General features: G+C 49.2%; 1 protein-coding gene across 1 annotated transcript in view; it reads left to right on the forward strand.

Annotated features, from left to right (window-relative positions):
• The window catches only part of LOC129823225 (extracellular sulfatase Sulf-1-like), a 113,907-nt gene that overhangs the window by 42,206 nt on the left and 50,259 nt on the right, over positions 1-21,442 (forward strand). The window contains exons 4-8 of the mRNA XM_055882108.1: positions 2,991-3,142; positions 11,693-11,862; positions 17,723-17,873; positions 20,837-21,012; positions 21,258-21,386. Of these exons, the coding sequence (XP_055738083.1) occupies positions 2,991-3,142; positions 11,693-11,862; positions 17,723-17,873; positions 20,837-21,012; positions 21,258-21,386 (778 nt within the window). The remainder of the gene's footprint in view (positions 1-2,990; positions 3,143-11,692; positions 11,863-17,722; positions 17,874-20,836; positions 21,013-21,257; positions 21,387-21,442) is intronic.

Consider the following 21,442-nt stretch of genomic DNA (forward strand, 5'->3'; position numbering starts at 1 on the left):
CTCTCCCTGTCCCCACTCCCTGCCTGCATCTCTCCCTGTCCCAACTCCCTGCCTGCCTCTCTCCCTGTCCCCACTCCCTGCCTGTCTCCACTCCCTGCCTGCCTCTCTCCCTGCCTGCCTCTCTCCCTGCCTGCCTCTCTCCCTGTCCCCACTCCCTGCCTGCCTCTCTCCCTGTCCCCACTCCCTGCCTGCCTCTCTCCCTGTCCCCACTCCCTGCCTGCCTCTCTCCCTGTCCCCACTCCCTGCCTGCCTCTCTCCCTGTCCACACTCCCTGCCTGCCTCTCTCCCTGTCCCCACTCCCTGCCTGCCTCTCTCTCGGTCCCCACCCTGCCTGCTTCTCTCCCTGTCCCCACTCCCTGCCTGCCTCTCTCCCTGTCCCCACTCCCTGCCTGCCTCTCTCTCGGTCCCCACCCTGCCTGCCTCTCTCCCTGTCCCCACTCCCTGCCTGCCTCTCTCCCTGTCCCCACTCCCTGCCTGCCTCTCTCCCTGTCCCCACTCCCTGCCTGCCTCTCTCCCTGTCCCCACTCCCTGCCTGCCTCTCTCCCTGTCCCCACTCCCTGCCTGCCTCTCTCCCTGTCCCCACTCCCTGCCTGCCTCTCTCCCTGTCCCCACTCCCTGCCTGCCTCTCTCCCTGTCCCCACTCCCTGCCTGCCTCTCTCCCTGTCCCCACTCCCTGCCTGCCTCTCTCCCTGTCCCCACTCCCTGCCTGCCTCTCTCCCTGTCCCCACTCCCTGCCTGCCTCTCTCCCTGCCCCCACTCCCTGCCTGCCTCTCTCCCTGTCCCCACTCCCTGCCTGCATCTCTCCCTGTCCCAACTCCCTGCCTGCCTCTCTCCCTGTCCCCACTCCCTGCCTGTCTCCACTCCCTGCCTGCCTCTCTCCCTGCCTGCCTCTCTCCCTGCCTGCCTCTCTCCCTGTCCCCACTCCCTGCCTGCCTCTCTCCCTGTCCCCACTCCCTGCCTGCCTCTCTCCCTGTCCCCACTCCCTGCCTGCCTCTCTCCCTGTCCCCACTCCCTGCCTGCCTCTCTCCCTGTCCACACTCCCTGCCTGCCTCTCTCCCTGTCCCCACTCCCTGCCTGCCTCTCTCTCGGTCCCCACCCTGCCTGCTTCTCTCCCTGTCCCCACTCCCTGCCTGCCTCTCTCCCTGTCCCCACTCCCTGCCTGCCTCTCTCTCGGTCCCCACCCTGCCTGCCTCTCTCCCTGTCCCCACTCCCTGCCTGCCTCTCTCCCTGTCCCCACTCCCTGCCTGCCTCTCTCCCTGTCCCCACTCCCTGCCTGCCTCTCTCCCTGTCCCCACTCCCTGCCTGCCTCTCTCCCTGTCCCCACTCCCTGCCTGCCTCTCTCCCTGTCCCCACTCCCTGCCTGCCTCTCTCCCTGTCCCCACTCCCTGCCTGCCTCTCTCCCTGTCCCCACTCCCTGCCTGCCTCTCTCCCTGTCCCCACTCCCTGCCTGCCTCTCTCCCTGCCTGCCTCTCTCTCGGTCCCCACTCCCTGCCTGCCTCTCTCCCTGTCCCCACTCCCTGCCTGCCTCTCTCCCTGTCCCCACTCCCTGCCTGCCTCTCTCTCGGTCCCCACTCCCTGCCTGCCTCTCTCAATGTCCCCACTCCCTGCCTGCCTCTCTCTCGGTCCCCACTCCCTGCCTGCCTCTCTCCCTGTCTCCACTCCCTGCCTGCCTCTCTCCCTGTCCCCACTCCCTGCCTGCCTCTCTCCCTGTCCCCACTCCCTGCCTGCTTCTCTCTCGGTCCCCACCCTGCCTGCCTCTCCCCCTGCCTTTCTGTCTGCTGTGAGAAGTGCAAACGTGGTGTGGGTGCCAGGCTCCTGTCGGGTCCCATCAGCTAGCGGCTCTCTGAGTGACGGTCGGCTGGGCAGGCCGGGAGGCAGGCGGGGGGCGGTTAAGGCAGGCGCTGGGCCGGGCAGCTCATTTGGGTCCTGTGGGTTGCAGAGCGGAGAGGGCTGGTTTTGGAGCTGATGTGTTGGTCTACAATTAGACCTCACTGGGTAGACTGGCTCCGAGCCCAGGAGGCTGCTAACTGGGTGGAGATGGAGAGATGTTAGCAGAAGAGAGACACAGGTGGAAAATACAGGGGAGAGATAGAAAGGGGGAGGGAGAGGGGGAGAGAGAGGTAGAGGGGGAGAGAGAGAGGGATGGGGGGGTAGGGGGGAAGTGGGGAGGGAGAGGGGGAGAGAGAGAGGGGAGAGGGGGGAGTAGGGAGGGGGAAGGGGTTTCAGAGAGAGAGATGGGGGCATACCAACACAACACACTGTCACTAAAGTCAACAGACAGTTCCTGGTTCTAAAGTCAACAGACAGATCCTGGTACTAAAGTCAACAGACAGTTCCTGGTACTAAAGTCAACAGACAGTTCCTGGTACAAAAGTCGCCAGACAGATCCTGGTACAAAAATCAACAGACAGTTCCTGGTACTAAAGTCAACAGACAGATCCTGGTACAAAAGTCGCCAGACAGATCCTGGTACAAAAATCAACAGACAGTTCCTGGTACTAAAGTCAACAGACAGATCCTGGTACTAAAGTCAACAGACAGATCCTGGTACTAAAATCAACAGACAGATCCTGGTTCTAAAGTCAACAGACAGTTCCTGGTACTAAAGTCGACAGATATTTCCTGGTACTAAAGTCGACAGATATTTCCTGGTACCTGGTTACTAAGGAGGAAGTTTTATTCGAGTGTTAGGGTCAGAGAAAGGTAAAGGTTTGCTCATTTGGACACAACAGGGAAAAACGAGCTGATATTTTGCCAGATCCCTTTTATGACCCTACTCTATGGTAATGAGAAACATTGCTCGGTTTTTACATCATCAGCTTTAGAGAAAATACATCCAGGTTTTTAAAGACAAGACATTTATGATCCTCCTGCCATTCCGTACTTCTAACAGATTGTGTGAAAGCCAAAGACACATTTCCGCATTGCGATGGACAATAAGTATTTTTCTAACTCTTAATTCTCTCTGTCTCCTCTCGTCCTCTCGTCAGCGTTCTTTGGGAAGTATCTGAACGAGTACAACGGGAGCTACATCCCTCCTGGGTGGCGTGAATGGGTCGGGCTCCTAAAAAATTCCCGCTTTTATAATTACACCGTTTGTCGGAACGGGTACAAAGAGAAACACGGCGTGGAGTATTCCAAGGTACGTCTGGTCTATACCCGCGGGTGATGTTCCCTCTGTGTGTGTGTGTGTGTGTGTGTGTGTGTGTGTGTGTGTGTGTGTGTGTGTGTGTGTGTGTGTGTGTGTGTGTGTGTGTGTGTGTGTGTGTGTGTGTGTGTGTGTGTGTGTGTGTGTGTGTGTTCCAAACCCTGTCTGCACTTGTAACTGCTCCATTAAATCCCCATGACCTATTTGTTGTTCCTTAACGACTGAATGTAATTCAATGCAACGTCTTCTCCCGGCTAATTGGTTCATATTGATTTATGTCCCTGGCGGGTTCTAGATGGGCTAGGAATTCTGGGTGAATTAATGGTAGAGTGTTGATTTGATGAATTGAAGTGGCGTCTCCTTGGAGATTGTTCTGTGAGACCGAGGGTTTTATTTCATTGTCATGACAACGTTTAGAGAACATAAAACAGCCTCCAAGAGAGGAGAAGTTGCCTTTAGGAACTACCACCCTGCATCTATATATATATATCACTATATACATCTCTCTCTATATATACTGTATATCTCACTCTCACACTCACACACTCACACACTCACACACTCACACACTCACACACTCTCTCACTCTCTCACTCTCCCACTCTCTCACTCTCTCACTCTCACTCTCTCACACACACTCACACACACACTCACACACTCACACACCCACACACTCACTCACTCACTCACTCACTCACTCACTCACTCTCTCACTCTCTCACTTTCTCACTCTCACTCTCTCACACACACTCACTCACACACTCACACACTCACACACTCACTCAATCACTCACTCACTCTCTCACTCTCTCACTCTCTCACTCTCACTCTCTCACACACACACACCCACACACTCACTCACTCACTCACTCACTCACTCTCTCACTCTCTCAGTCTCTCACTCTCTCACTCTCTCACTCTCTCACTCTCTCACTCTCACTCTCTCACACACACACACACATACTCTCACACACACTCTCACACACACCAGAAAATTAATTCCATGTCAGACTGGCTAGGAGAGGAGTGATAACTCCACGCACACCAGGGCCTTCAACACACACACCAGGGCCTTCAACACACACACCAGGGCCTTCAACACACACACCAGGGCCTTCAACACACACACCAGGGCCTTCAACACACACACCAGGGCCTTTAACACACACACCAGGGACTTCAACACACACACCAGGGCCTTCAACACACACACCAGGGCCTTCAACACACACACCAGGGCCTTCAACACACACACCAGGGCCTTCAAAACAGACAAGGGTCTTCAACACACACCAGGGACTTCAACACACACCAGGGACTTCAACACACACACCAGGGACTTCAACACACACACCAGGGACTTCAACACACACACCAGGGCCTTCAACACACACCAGGGCCTTCAACACACACCAGGGCCTTCAACACACACCAGGGCCTTCAACACACACCAGGGCCTTCAACACACACAAGGGACTTCAACACACACCAACACACACCAGGGCCTTCAACACACACCAGGGTTTTCAACACACACCAGGGTTTTCAACACACACCAGGGTCTTCAACACACACCAGGGACTTCAACACACACCAGGGACTTCAACACACACCAGGGACTTCAACACACACCAGGGTCTTCAACACACACCAGGGACTTCAACACACACACCAGGGACTTCAACACACACACCAGGGACTTCAACACACACCAGGGACTTCAACACACACACCAGGGACTTCAACACACACACCAGGGACTTCAACACACACACCAGGGACTTCAACACACACACCAGGGACTTCAACACACACACCAGGCACTTCAACACACACACCAGGCACTTCAACACACACCAGGGTCTTCAAAACAGACAAGGGCCTTCAACACACACCAACACACACCAGGGCCTTCAACACACACCCACACACACCAGGGACTTCAACACACACCAACACATACCAGGGACTTCAACACACACCAACACACACCAGGGTCTTCAACATGACATCATGCGGCCAACCCTCCCAGCTGTCAGTCTAAAGGAGTTTTCCCAGTGCTGGAGTATGGCACAAATTTCTCCATATGCCCTATATAGTGCACTGCTTAATGACCAGGGCCTGTAGAATAGTGCACTATGTAGGGAAAAGGGTGCCATTTGGAATGCAGGCAGTCCTGTTTCAGGGTCTGTCCGAAGGACAGGTATAAAAATGCTTGGTAGTCAGACGATAAATGAGTTGTCTTGTTGAGTTAGACGGAGGTGTGAAGTTTCCCGACACGTTGAGGTGTGTAAGAGATGTGGGTGATGGATGGACGGTTGGACAAACACATTGTGGTTTCCGAACCAAGTAGACCCTATACAATATAATCCCCGAGGTGGGCAGTGGACACACTCACACACACACACATACACTCACACAGACACTCACACTCACACAGATACACACACTCTCACACACACACACACACACACACACACACTCACACACACACACATACACTCACACAGACACTCACACTCACACAGATACACACACTCTCACACACACACACACACACACACACACACACACACACACACACACACACACACACACACACACACACACACACACACACACACACACACACACACACACACACACACACACACACACACACACACACAGATACACACACACACACACACACACTCTCTCTCTCCCTCCCCTCCCGGAGGATCTGAGCACTAGGAACATGCCTCAGGACTACCTGGCCTCAGGACTACCTGGCCTGATGACTCCTGGCTGTCCCCAGTCCACCTTGTCATGCTGCTGCTCCAGTTTCAACTGTTCTGCCTGCGGCTATGGAACCCTGACCTGTTCACCGGACGTGCTACCTTGTCCTGGACCTGCTGTTTTTGACTCTCTCTCTCCCTCTACCGCCCCTGCGTTCTCGACCTCTGATTCACCCTGCTGGTCATCTATGACGTTTGAACATCTTGAAGAACAATCTTACCTTAATGGCCATGTACTCTTCTAATCTCCACCCAGCACAGCCAGAAGAGGACTGGCCACCCCTCAGAACCTAGTTCCTCTCTAGGTTTCTTCCTAGGTTCTGGCCTTTCCAGGGAGTTTCTCCTAGCCACTGTGCTTCTACATCTGCATTGCTTGCTGTTTGGGGTTTTAGGGTGGGTTTCTGTACAGCACTTTGAGACATCATCTGATGTAAGAAGGGCTTTATAAGTACGTTTGATTGATTGATGGTGATTTTGGTATTAGAAAATCTCTCTGCAGCTCTGGATGGCACTTGCTGCATTGCAGAACCTACATTTAATCTCATTTCCATCAAATCATTGGTACCTGTGAGTTTTAGTGTCCTAGAGTTCAAGAGATTCCTAGGGTTCTAGAGATTCCTAGAGTTCTAGAGATTCCTAGAGTTCTAGAGTACCCTGGAGATCTAGAGTACCCTGGAGATCTAGAGTACCCTGGAGATCTAGAGTACCCTGGAGTTCTAGAGTACCCTGGAGTTCTAGAGTACCCTGGAGTTCAGAGTCGTAGAGTTCTAGAGTCGTAGAGTTTATAGTGTCCTAGAGTTCTAGAGTACCCTGGAGTTCTAGAGTTCTAGAGTGTCCTAGAGTCCTAGAGTTCTAGAGTGTCCTAGAGTTCTAGAGTGCTCTAGGGTTCTAGAGTGTCCTAGATTTCTAGAGTGTTCTAGGGCTCTAGAGTGTCCTAGAGTTCTAGAGTGTCCTAGAGTTCTAGAGTGTCCTAGGGTTCTAGAGTGTCCTTGTCTTATACTGTAAGTCAGATCATGAATGGGGTCCAAACATATTAAAGCACTTACATTACATATAAAATGAAAGATAAAACAGTGGTTTGGAGCGAGCGGTCGCATTCGCACTTCGCTCCGCAGGTAGTATAACTTTTCAATACATTTCATTATAGTACAACGGTTTGATTTGTCTAATCTTAGCAATTTCTTCTTAGCTAGCTACATAGCCGTCCTTGTATCAAAGATAATTGCGTAATTATCGTATTTCGTCGTCCTAACGTAGTCTACACTGCTATCTGCCCAGCAGCTAGCCAGCTAGCAAACGTCCACCGTCTACCGAATAGCAGCACTGTAGAAACTATTACACTCAACGGAACTACTTGATTAGTGTAGTGTTAGCTAGCTACATAGTTGTCTTTGCTGTCTTCGTATCCAAGATAATTGGGTAGTTCAGAGTGTGTAGTTTTAGAGTGATTATCTTAATTTACCGAGGTTAGCTAGCCAGCTATTTGTCGTCCTTAACGTAGGAAACACTGCTAGCTAGCCAACAGCTAGCCAACGTCTACCGAATAGAACTTCCGCACTCAACAACCCGGTCGCATTCCGCTTCGCTCCACAGGTAGTATCACATTTTCATTTCATTTCATTACAGTACAACGGTTTGATTTGTTTGATCGTAGCTAACTACATAGCTAGCTACATAGCCGTCTTTGTATCAAAGATAATTGTGTAGTCTAGAGCGATTTTCTAGGTTAGCTAGCCAGCTATTGTCGTTCTTTTAACGCAACATAACGTAATCAACACTGCTAGCTAGCTAGCTAGCCCCCGAATAGCAGCACTGTAGAAACTATTACACTCAACGGAACGACTTGATTAGTGTAGTGTGAATAACGCAGCCACTGCCAGCTAGCCTACAAAGTCAACAACGCAGCCACTGCCAGCTAGCCTACTTCAGCAGTACTGTATCATTTTAATCATTTTAGTCAATAAGATTCTTGCTACGTAAGCTTAACTTTCTGAACATTCGAGACGTGTAGTCCACTTGTCATTCCAATCTCCTTTGCATTAGCGCAGCCACTTCTGTAGCCTGTCAACTATGTGTCTGTCTATCCCTGTTCTCTCCTCTCTGCACAGACCATACAAACGCTTCACACCGCGTGGCCGCGGCCACCCTAATCTGGTGGTCCCAGCGCGCACGACCCACGTGGAGTTCCAGGTCTCCGGTAGCCTCTGGAACTGCCGATCTGCGGCCAACAAGGCAGAGTTCATCTCAGCCTATGCCTCCCTCCAGTCCCTCGACTTCTTGGCACTGACGGAAACATGGATCACCACAGATAACACTGCTACTCCTACTGCTCTCTCTTCGTCCGCCCAAGTGTTCTCGCACACCCCGAGAGCAGCTGGTCAGCGGGGTGGTGGCACCGGGATCCTCATCTCTCCCAAGTGGTCATTCTCTCTTTCTCCCCTTACCCATCTGTCTATCGCCTCCTTTGAATTCCATGCTGTCACAGTTACCAGCCCTTTCAAGCTTAACATCCTTATCATTTATCGCCCTCCAGGTTCCCTCGGAGAGTTCATCAATGAGCTTGATGCCTTGATAAGCTCCTTTAATGAGGACGGCTCACCTCTCACAGTTCTGGGCGACTTTAACCTCCCCACGTCTACCTTTGACTCATTCCTCTCTGCCTCCTTCTTTCCACTCCTCTCCTCTTTTGACCTCACCCTCTCACCTTCCCCCCCTACTCACAAGGCAGGCAACACGCTTGACCTCATCTTAACTAGATGCTGTTCTTCCACTAACCACATTGCAACTCCCCTCCAAGTCTCAGACCACTACCTTGTATCCTTTTCCCTCTCGCGCTCATCCAACACTTCCCACACTGCCCCTACTCGGATGGTATCGCGCCATCCCAACCTTCGCTCTCTCTCCCCCGCTACTCTCTCCTCTTCCATCCTATCATCTCTCCCCTCTGCTCAAACCTTCTCCAACCTATCTCCTGATTCTGCCTCCTCAACCCTCCTCTCCTCCCTTTCTGCATCCTTTGACTCTCTATGTCCCCTATCCTCCAGGCCGGCTCGGTCCTCCCCTCCCGCTCCGTGGCTCGACGACTCATTGCGAGCTCACAGAACAGGGCTCCGGGCAGCCGAGCGGAAATGGAGGAAAACTCGCCTCCCTGCGGACCTGGCATCCTTTCACTCCCTCCTCTCTACATTTTCCTCTTCTGTCTGCTGCTAAAGCCACTTTCTACCACTCTAAATTCCAAGCATCTGCCTCTAACCCTAGGAAGCTCTTTGCCACCTTCTCCTCCCTCCTGAATCCTCCCCCCCCCCCCTCCTCCCTCTCTGCAGATGACTTTGTCAACCATTTTGAAAAGAAGGTCGACGACATCCGATCCTCGTTTGCTAAGTCAAACGACACCGCTGGTTCTGCTCACACTGCCCTACCCTGTGCTATGACCTCTTTCTCCCCTCTCTCTCCAGATGAAATCTCGGGTCTTGTGACGGCCGGCCGGCCGCCCAACAACCTGCCCGCTTGACCCTATCCCCTCCTCTCTTCTCCAGACCATTTCCGGAGACCTTCTCCCTTACCTCACCTCGCTCATCAACTCATCCCTGACCGCTGGCTACGTCCCTTCCGTCTTCAAGAGAGCGAGAGTTGCACCCCTTCTGAAAAAACCTACACTCGATCCCTCCGATGTCAACAACTACAGACCAGTATCCCTTCTTTCTTTTCTCTCCAAAACTCTTGAACGTGCCGTCCTTGGCCAGCTCTCCTGCTATCTCTCTCAGAATGACCTTCTTGATCCAAATCAGTCAGGTTTCAAGACTAGTCATTCAACTGAGACTGCTCTTCTCTGTATCACGGAGGCGCTCCGCACTGCTAAAGCTAACTCTCTCTCCTCTGCTCTCATCCTTCTAGACCTATCGGCTGCCTTCGACACTGTGAACCATCAGATCCTCCTCTCCACCCTCTCCGAGTTGGGCATCTCCGGCGCGGCCCACGCTTGGATTGCGTCCTACCTGACAGGTCGCTCCTACCAGGTGGCGTGGCGAGAATCTGTCTCCTCACCACGTGCTCTCACCACTGGTGTCCCCCAGGGCTCTGTTCTAGGCCCTCTCCTATTCTCGCTATACACCAAGTCACTTGGCTCTGTCATAACCTCACATGGTCTCTCCTATCATTGCTATGCAGATGACACATAATTAATCTTCTCCTTTCCCCCTTCTGATGACCAGGTGGCGAATCGCATCTCTGCATGTCTGGCAGACATATCAGTGTGGATGACGGATCACCACCTCAAGCTGAACCTCGGCAAGACGGAGCTGCTCTTCCTCCCGGGGAAGGACTTCCCTTTCCATGATCTCGCCATCACGGTTGACAACTCCATTGTGTCCTCCTCCCAGAGCGCTAAGAACCTTGGCGTGATCCTGGACAACTCCCTGTCGTTCTCAACTAACATCAAGGCGGTGGCCCGTTCCTGTAGGTTCATGCTCTACAACATCCGCAGAGTACGACCCTGCCTCACACAGGAAGCGGCGCAGGTCCTAATCCAGGCACTTGTCATCTCCCGTCTGGATTACTGCAACTCGCTGTTGGCTGGGCTCCCTGCCTGTGCCATTAAACCCCTACAACTCATCCAGAACGCCGCAGCCCGTCTGGTGTTCAACCTTCCCAAGTTCTCTCACGTCACCCCGCTCCTCCGCTCTCTCCACTGGCTTCCAGTTGAAGCTCGCATCCGCTACAAGACCATGGTGCTTGCCTACAGAGCTGTGAGGGGAACGGCACCTCAGTACCTCCAGGCTCTGATCAGGCCCTACACCCAAACAAGGGCACTGCGTTCATCCACCTCTGGCCTGCTCGCCTCCCTACCACTGAGGAAGTACAGTTCCCGCTCAGCCCAGTCAAAACTGTTCGCTGCTCTGGCCCCCCAATGGTGGAACAAACTCCCTCACGACGCCAGGACAGCGGAGTCAATCACCACCTTCCGGAGACACCTGAAACCCCACCACTTTAAGGAATACCTGGGATAGGATAAAGCAATCCTTCTGACCCCCCCCCCCCTTAAAAGATCTTGATGCACTATTGTAAAGTGGCTGTTCCACTGGATGTCATAAGGTGAATGCACCAATTTGTAAGTCGCTCTGGATAAGAGCGTCTGCTAAATGACTTAAATGTAAATGTAATGTAAATAAAACAGTACATTATATAACATTATTACACCACTACACATCTACAGTACAAAATGTATAATACCACCATACAACAATATCACAATCTACGTCTGTGTAGAGTGTGTGTGCTAGCGTTTGTGTCTGTTTGCTTGTGTCTGCGCCTCAGTGTGTGTGTCTCTTCACAGTCCCCGCTGTTCCATAAGGTCTATTTTCTGATTCTGTGGAATAGAGTTCCATGTAGTCATGGCTCTATGTAGTACACCGCGCGCCTCCCATTGTCTGTTCTGGACAGAGCCTAACCTGTACAATACAAAACCTTTTATCCACACAATGAGAAGTAAAGATTGAATCCGCATGATTGGAAACGCCACTGTCCGCCCCACCGCCTTTGTTATTGTTTTTGTTTTTGTTTTGTTGATGAAACAGAGCTGACGAGCGTCCAACCGGGTGGTCAAAACAATGACATATTCTGCTGTTCTGCTGTACGTGGTAAAACTGTGTTGGTTGTTTACAGTAACTTCTTTGTTGTTGTAAACAAACAAACATGGCAGTTTCACCGTAAGGGATTCCAGCTGTAAAGATAATACTTGTTATTCCTGTTGTCGTTCTCCCCGTTGCAGGACTATTTCACGGACCTGATCACCAACGACAGTATCAACTTCTTCCGTATGTCCAAGAAGGTGTACCCTCACCGGCCAGTGATGATGGTCATCACCCACGCTGCCCCCCACGGGCCGGAGGACTCAGCCCCACAATACTCAGAGATGTTCCCTAATGCCTCCCAACACATGTGAGACGCACACACGCACCCTCACACACGCACACACACACACACACACACACACACACACACACACACACACACACACACACACACACACACACACACACACACACACACACACACACACACACACACACACACACACACACACACACACACACGCACCCTCACACACGCTCACACACACACACACACACACACACACACACACACACACACACGCTCACACACACACACACGCACGCTCACACACACACACACGCACCCTCACACACGCTCACACACACAGAAAGTACTACATACTGTATTTGTTTCAGCGAGCAGAGTAGAGTAAAGGAGGGGAGAGGAGAGAGGAGAGGAGTTAAGTTTAGGGCTGATTTTCAGGTTTTACTGCTAGTCTTCAAAGCATTACATAGACATGCTCCTACCTATCTCTCCGATGTTGTCCTTGTCCCTAGAATTTCTAAGCAATCAGCTTGATTCTATCCGTATGGTTCTGATCCAGCAACGTTACGATCTCTCAGGACAAGGCTAAGTTAAGCCTCTCCATTGGTTGGAGTTGGGGGGGGGGGGGGGGGGGGGGGTATGTTACTAGACCTCTAGGTGGCTTAGGGATTGCCCCCTTTTTTTCAAGTTTCGCCTAAAGGACGTACCCAAATCTAACTGCCTGTAGCTCAGGCCCTGAAGCAAGGATATGCATATTCTTGGTACCATTTGTAAGGAAACACTTTGAAGTTTGTGGAAATGTGAATTGAATGTAGGAGAATATAACACAATAGATCTGGTAGAAGAAAATACAAAGAAAAAAAACAACTGGTCTTTTTCTACCACCATCTTTGAAATGCAAGAGAAAGGTCCCAGTTCTAGCCATCACTCTTGTTGTAATTCCGATAGTGTCCACAAGATGGCAGCGCAGATGGATAACTTGAAGTATGAGTGAATTACAAGACATTTAGTGTGAATTCCCCAGGTACATTTGGGCAAATCGTGAAGGAGACATTCGCATTCATATTACATTTTTCTGCAGGAATATCGTCAAATCTGTATACATGGACTTTGATTTAGCTTTCCAAGTATTAGTAGCCCTATTATAAGTTCAACATTTGCAAAACAACCAGTCTTCATAACTTCATAACTCTGAATATCCTTATAATTTTTGTCCAAAATGAAAAGGGCATGCTGTCGTACAAGCATAGAAGCTACATTCTACGACATATACATGGTTTCCGAATACTCCCGGAAAAGCCCAGCTCATTGGCTATCTAGCTAGCTTTGTTTGACCCCAATTGGTGCTTATTTGACCGAGATACAGTTGTTCAAGTGATGTCCGCCCGCATCATCGGCGTGCCATGAAGGCGTCGCTCTCTGACCAAATATGGTGTCCTATAGGATATACTACTCCCTAATGATATAGTGAAGTCCAATTTGGACTCCAGACAAAAGGACAACATTCCACTGGTCTAATGTCCATTGCTTGTGTTTCTTGGCCCAAGCAAGTCTCTTCTTCTTATTGGTGTCCTTTAGTAGTGGTTTCTTTGCAGGAATTCAACCATGAACATTTCTGAGGTTGGAAAGTCTAATTAACTTATCCTTTGCAGCAGAGTTAACTCTGGGTCTTTCATTCCTGTGGCGGACCTCATGAGAGCCAGTTTCATCATAGGACTCGATGGTTTTTGCAACTGCACTTCAAGAAACTTTCAAAGTTTTTGAAATGTTCCTTATTGATTGACCTTCATGTCTTAAAGTAATGATGGGCTGTCGTTTCTCTTTGCTTATTTGAGCTGTTCTTGCCATAATATGGACCACACATTACCAAGCTGTAGTTCACACCACACATTACCAAGCAAGAACAAACACATTACCAAGCTGTAGTACACACCTAACATTACCAAGCTGTAGTTCACACCACATAACTTGTAGTTGTCAGGTTCTCAGTTCCCATGCCATTTGGTACCATTCACAAGGTGTGTTAAAAATGTCACCCTATTCCCAATGGGCCGTGCTCAAAAGCAGTTTTTTAAATAGGGACTATGATGCTATTTGGGATGGAGCCCCAGTCAGTGCAGCAAAAGAGAGAGAGACACGCCTTGGTGAAGGAACGTTGATGACATTAACATCAAACCCTCCCCTTTCCATCGCTCCCTTCCAAAATACAGACGCCCCTTTTGATTTATGACAGACAGGGTCTATCTGTTTTATCACAGGTAGAGTCTAGCTGTTTAATCACAGGTAGAGTCTAGGTGTTTTCCTGCCTTACTGCGCAGCCTCCTAGCATGTAAGCCCACCACGGATTAGTTGGATCTTACCAAGTCAAGCAACACATTGAAGAACTAACAGAGCATGGAGTGGGAAGTATTCTTGTTTAGCTGGTGTCTCAGGAGTGTTTTTCATCAACATCAAAACCAACGTGTACTATACTTCTCTCTCTTTACACCTCCACCGCTACAAAAACAAATACCCACATCCATCCACACAGACACCCATCCACACCCTCACCCACACCCTCACCCATCCACACCCTCACCCACCCACACCCTCACCCTCACCCAACCTCACCCTCACCCTCCCACACCCTCACCCTCCCACACCCTCACCCATCCACACAGACACCCATCCACACCCTCACCCACAGACACCCACCCACACCCTCACCCTCACCCATCCACACAGACACCCATCCACACCCTCACCCACAGACACCCACCCACACCCTCAACCATCCACACAGACACCCATCCACACCCTCACCCACACCCTCACCCATCCACACCCTCACCCACACCCTCACCCATCCACACCCTCACCCATCCACACAGACACCCATCCACACCCTCACCCACACCCTCACCCATCCACACCCTCACCCACCCACACCCTCACCCTCACCCAACCTCACCCTCACCCTCCCACGCCCTCACCCTCCCACACCCTCACCCTCACCCATCCACACCCTCACCCACCCACACCCTCACCCTCACCCATCCACACAGACACCCATCCACACCCTCACCCATCCACACAGACACCCATCCACACCCTCACCCACCCACACCCTCACCCTCACCCATCCACACCCTCACCCACCCACACCCTCACCCTCACCCTCACCCATCCACACAGACACCCATCCACACCCTCACCCACCCACACCCTCACCCTCACCCATCCATACAGACACCCATCCACACCCTCACCCACCCACACCCTCACCCTCACCCATCCACACCCTCACCCACCCACACCCTCACCCTCACCCATCCACACCCTCACCCACCCACACCCACACCCACACCCACACCCTCACCCACCCACACCCTCACCCACCCACACCCTCACCCACATCCATCCATCCACACCCTCACCCACAGACACCCACCCACACCCTCACCCTCACCCTCACCCATCCACACAGACACTCATCCACACCCTCACCCACCCACACCCTCACCCTCACCCATCCACACAGACACCCATCCACACAGACACCCATCCACACCCACACCCACCACTACCCACACAGACACCCACCCACACCCACACCCATCCACACAGACACCCACCCACCCCTACCCACACAGACACCCACCCTCACCCACACCCACCCAACCCTACCCACACAGACACACACCCACCCTCACCCACACCCACCCACCCCTACCCACCCACACCCACCCACACAGACACCCATCCACACAGACACCCACCCTCACCCACACCCACCCAACCCTACCCACACAGACACACACCCACCCTCACCCACACCCACCCACCCCTACCCACACACACCCACCCACACAGACACCCATCCACACAGACACCCACCCATACCTACCCATCCCCTCCACTCACACCCACAGACACCCACCCATACCCTCACCCACCCACCCACCCACCCACACCTACCCATCCCCCCCCCACTCACACCCACAGACCAACCCACCCAGTGGTGGAAAAAGGACATACTTCATTAAAATTATAGATACCTTAGAAAGAGAAAGTTACACAAGTAAAAGTGAGTCACCCAGTAAAATACTACTTGAGTCAAAGTCTAAAAGTATTTTTGGTTTTAAATATAGTTACGATCATCAATTATTAGCTTTACAGTCCAAGACTTGTAGTCAACTTGACTTTGGGGTCTGGAGTCTAACACAGCTATTTTTTTCTTAAGCATGTGCCAACCCTCAAATTATTTATCCGAGCCAAAAGCAACAGGTCTGTCGTCTTGGTGTGAGAGGAGAGATAGTCAGGGGGAGGGAGGGAGAGAGAGTGCAGCGAGAGCAAAAAGAGAGAGAGAGAGAGAGGGAGCAGAGAGAGAGAGAGAGAGAGAGCAGAGAAGAGAGAGAGCAGAGAAGAGAGAGAGCAGAGAGAGCAGAGAGAGATATATTGATTGATTGATTGATTGACACAGCGGACAGAAGGGTAGAACCGACAGACTGCTTCTCACATGACCTCACATTCCCTATATAGTGCACTACTTTTGACAAGGACTCTGAGAAATGAGAAAAGGTGTGTTGCTTACTGCTGAAACCTTAAAGGGTTTCTTTATGGTTAGTTGATGCTCTGGTGGCTGTTCTATTTAGGGACATTTAAGACACGTTCTGCATCTCTTTAAACAGGTTCTGCTTCTCTTTAAACAGGTTCTGCTTCTCTTTAAACAGGTTCTGTTTCTCTTTAAAATAGGTTCTGCTTCTCTTTAAACAGGTTCTGCTTCTCTTTAAAACAGGTTCTGCTTCTCTTTAAAACAGGTTCTGTTTCTCTTTAAAACAGATTCTGTTTCTCTTTAAACAGGTTCTGCTTCTCTTTAAACAGGTTCTGCTTCTCTTTAAAACAGATTCTGCTTCTCTTTAAACAGGTTCTGTTTCTCTTTAAAACAGGTTCTGCTTCTCTTTAAAACAGGTTCTGCTTGTCTTCCAGACAGGTTCTGTTTCTCTTTAAACAGGTTCTGCTTCTCTTTAAAACAGGTTCTGCTTCTCTTTAAACAGGTTCTGTTTCTCTTTAAAATAGGTTCTGCTTCTCTTTAAACAGGTTCTGCTTCTCTTTAAACAGGTTCTGCTTCTCTTTAAACAGGTTCTGCTTCTCTTTAAACAGGTTCTGCTTCTCTTTAAACAGGTTCTGTTTCTCTTTAAAATAGGTTCTGCTTCTCTTTAAACAGGTTCTGCTTCTCTTTAAAACAGGTTCTGCTTCTCTTTAAACAGGTTCTGCTTCTCTTTAAACAGGTTCTGCTTCTCTTTAAACAGGTTCTGCTTCTCTTTAAACAGGTTCTGCTTCTCTTTAAACAGGTTCTGCTTCTCTTTAAACAGGTTCTGCTTCTCTTTAAACAGGTTCTGTTTCTCTTTAAAATAGGTTCTGCTTCTCTTTAAACAGGTTCTGCTTCTCTTTAAACAGGTTCTGCTTCTCTTTAAACAGGTTCTGCTTCTCTTTAAACAGGTTCTGCTTCTCTTTAAACAGGTTCTGCTTCTCTTTAAACAGGTTCTGCTTCTCTTTAAACAGGTTCTGCTTCTCTTTAAACAGGTTCTGCTTCTCTTTAAAACAGGTTCTGCTTCTCTTTAAACAGGTTCTGCTTCTCTTTAAACAGGTTCTGCTTCTCTTTAAACAGGTTCTGTTTATTTCATAGCCTCTATATTGTAACATCATTTTTTCTATAGTCTCTTCTTCTTTATGTCCATTGGGAATTAAAATGTAAAAAACACTGAATGGGTCAAAATAATATTTTCAACACATTTTTGGGTGTCTTCTGTCATCTCCGCAGCACCCCCTGTTATAACTCAGACCAACCCCATAAGTCCCCTCTCCTCCACACTCGCTGTATCGACAGACAGGCCTTGTCTGTAACCATTGCTTGTCTCCTCTCCTGTCGTCTCCGCAGCACCCCCAGTTATAACTACGCCCCCAACATGGATAAACACTGGATCATGCAGTACACCGGTCCCATGAGACCCATCCACATGGAGTTCACTAACTTCCTGCACAGAAAGAGACTGCAAACACTCATGTCAGTGGATGACTCTGTACAGAAGGTAAGAGGATTTGTCTCCACCATTTTCTTTATTCATTAGTCAATTCACATCCCTATGAGCTCATCTCCTCTTATTGGTCAGTGTGGATTCCAATACTGCTACTGATGATCGCCTTTCTCTTTCATATTAAAATACCATCATCATTATTTAGAGTGGGGTCAAAAATAGTTTTTCTCAATTCTCTCTCTCTCTCTGTCTGTCTCTCTCTCTCTCTGTGTCTTTCTTTCTCTATGTCTGTCTGTCTGTCTGTCTGTCTGTCTGTCTGTCTGTCTCTCTCTCTGTCTGTCTCTCTCTCTCTCTGTGTCTTTCTTTCTCTATGTCTGTCTGTCTCTCTCTCTCTGTGTCTTTCTTTCTCATTGTCTGTCTGTCTGTCTGTCTGTCTGTCTGTCTGTCTGTCTGTCTGTCTGTCTGTCTGTCTGTCTGTCTGTCTGTCTGTCTGTCTGTCTGTCTGTCTGTCTGCTACCCTTCTGTCCGCTGTGTTTATCTCTCTCTCTCTCTCTGTCTCTGTCTCTGTCTCTGTCTCTGTCTCTGTCTCTGTCTCTGTCTCTGTCTCTGTCTCTGTCTCTGTCTCTGTCTCTGTCTCTGTCTCTTTCAATTCAATTAAATTTGCTTTATTGGCATGATGTAATAATCTACATATTGCCAAAGCTTACTTTGGATATGTACAATATGAAAATAATAAGAATCAAAATTGGCGACGGGACAACAGTAACAACAACAACCAAGGGTCAAAATAACCATACATTGAAAAATAACAATAAACATACAGTAGAGTACATGTGCAGGTTGATTGGTCTGTCAGACACTGTCCCTCAACTTATGGCAGGCAGCAATGTAGTGCGCTGCCAACCCACAGCTCTCTGCGTCCTCCACCAACAGGATGGGTAGCCTACTCTCATCAGAGAGGTCTTTAACCTTGAATAAGGGTTTCAAATTTGGGAGTTTTATTGTTATTATTCTAATTGTTTTATATTTTTGACATTTTGTCAGGAAATGCAGCTCTGTCTCAGGTTCTGCTGTTGTGCAGTGGTTGCACAGCCTTTCCTCTACAGGGACCCAGGTTTTCCTGTGTCTACCCTTCTCAATGGCAAGGCTGTGCTCACTGAGCTTGTACTTTGTCAAGGTTTTTCTAAGGTTTTGATCAGTAACCATAGTCAAATAGTTAGCCACGGTGTACTGTAAATTTAGGGACAGATAGAACTGCATTTTGCTTTGTGTTTGTGCTTGTGTTTCCCAATAAGCAATGTAGTTTTGTTTTGACTGTGTTGTAATTTGGTTTATTCTGATTGATTGGATGTTCTGGTCCTGAGGATTCAGTGTGTTAGTAGAACAGGTTTGTGAACTCAGAACCAGGACCAGCTGGATGAGGGGACTCTTTTCTTTGCTCAGCTCTTGGCATTGCAGGGCCAGGGTTCACTGTATTTTAGATGTTTCCAAAACTGAATTGCTCTTTTTTGAGTTTTCATTATTGGTGGATGTTGGCGTAATTCTGCCCAGCATTGTTTGTAGTTTTCCTGTAGGAGAATCTTACAGGACTCTGCATGCAAGGTTTTAATAGGTATTTCAATTTGAATTTGTTTTTTAATGGCGTAGAATGCCCTGGGTGCTTTCTCTCTCAGTTCATTCACTGCCTCATTAAGGTGTCCAGTTGAGCTTATTTTTAAACCTAAGTAATTGTAATGTGTGCAGAACTTTGGTCTAATTCCCTGAGATCTAGATCTTCTCTGGAAAATCCTTATTTTAGTATTTTATGGGGTTTACTGCCAGGGCCCAGGTCTGGCAGTACTGCTCTAGCAGGTCCAGGCTCTGCTGTAGGTCATGTGCTGTAGGTGACAGCAGGCATAGGTCATCTGTGAAGAGCAAGCGTTTAACCGCTGAATTGTGGAGACTAACACCAGGGGCTGAGGATTTTTCTAGATTAGTGGCCAATTCATTGATGTAAATATTGAAGAGTGCAGGGCTCAGATTGCAACCCTGATGAAGGCCCCGCCCCTGGTTAAAGAATTCTGTTATTTTCTTGCCAATTTTCATGCTGCACGTATTGCCATTGTACATTGATTTAATTATGTCATATGTTTTACCACTTTCAATAACTTTGTAGAACAGTCCTGTATGCCAAATAGAATCAAATGCTTTTTGGAAGTCGATAAAGCAAGCGTATATTTTGGTATTATTTTGGTGGACATGTTTATCTATCAGGGTGTAAATATGATCAGTCGTGCGATGTTTTGGTATAAATCCAATTTGGCTTTTACTCAAGACATTGTGCCTATTAAGGAAGTTTAGAACTCTTACATTTATAATACTACAGAAAACCTTCCCCAAGTTACTGTTCACACAAATTGTTAGGGTGAAATTTGTCTCCGTTCTTAAAGATTGGGGTTATGAGCCCTTGATTCCAGATGTCAGGGCACTAGTGAGTTTGAGCATCTCATTTAGGATGCCATCAGGTCCGCATGTCTTTTTAAATTTAAGAGCCTGAAGTTTCTTATAGAGCTCCTGGTCAGTATTTGGGGAGTCCAGTGGATTTTGATTGTCCTTTATAGCTTTTTCTAATCCATTCAAACTTCTCATGAATTTGGCGTTGTTCTGCTTTTGTGTCAATTTGAACGGTGTTGTAGAGTGTTTTAAAATGGGTTGTCCATATGTCACCATTTTGTTTTGCTAATTCCTCTTGTTTTGATTCTTTTTCTTTCCAATTTTGCCAGAAGTTGTTTGTGTTTATGGACTCCTCAATTAGTGTCAGCTGCTTGCTGTTGTACTGGGCTTTTTTGGTTCTGAGTTTACGTTTATAGAGTTTTAAAGTCTCACAGTAATGAAGGCGTAATTCAGCATTATTTGAGTCTCTGTGCTTTTGGTTTGATAGCGTTCTAAGTTTTTTCCTTATAATTTTACAATCTGCAACAAGCCAGTTGTCATCTGTGGTCTTTTTTTTATCTCATATACCCCCCCCCCCCCCCCAGGTATATGAAATGTTGGTAGAGAGTGGGGAACTGGACAACACCTACATAATCTACACAGCTGACCACGGCTATCACATCGGCCAGTTTGGGCTGGTCAAGGGGAAGTCCATGCCCTACGACTTTGACATCCGAGTGCCCTTCTTCCTCCGCGGGCCCAACGTCGAGCCTGGAGCAGTGTAAGTAAGCCTTGTCCAAGCCAGAATGAGCCCTAGGGTAGGAGTCTCTTTCTGTATTTCCTGTTTCTGTTTTTCAGTAGCGTGAGGTCGCTTGATGTACAAGTACACCCCGTGGACCAGGCGCTAGTCTGTTGCAGGGAGTCACACACCACCCCCCCCCCCCCCAATCCATCTCCTAATGCTGAGTGCCAAGCATTGTTTGTGTCTGTTGGTGTTGATGACGTTGTTGTACTGTTCCCACCCAGTAACACTCAGCTGGTGTTGAACATTGATCTGGCCCCCACCATACTGCACATGGCTGGGCTGGATACGCCGCCAGACATGGACGGGAAGTCCATCCTCAAACTACTGGAACAAGACAAGACTGGAAACAGGTAGGAATGGGGTTCATATACAACAACAGGTAGGAATGGGGTTCATATACAACAGG

The sequence above is a fragment of the Salvelinus fontinalis genome, chromosome 25 (genome assembly GCF_029448725.1).
Source record: "Salvelinus fontinalis isolate EN_2023a chromosome 25, ASM2944872v1, whole genome shotgun sequence".
NCBI lineage: Eukaryota > Metazoa > Chordata > Actinopteri > Salmoniformes > Salmonidae > Salvelinus > Salvelinus fontinalis.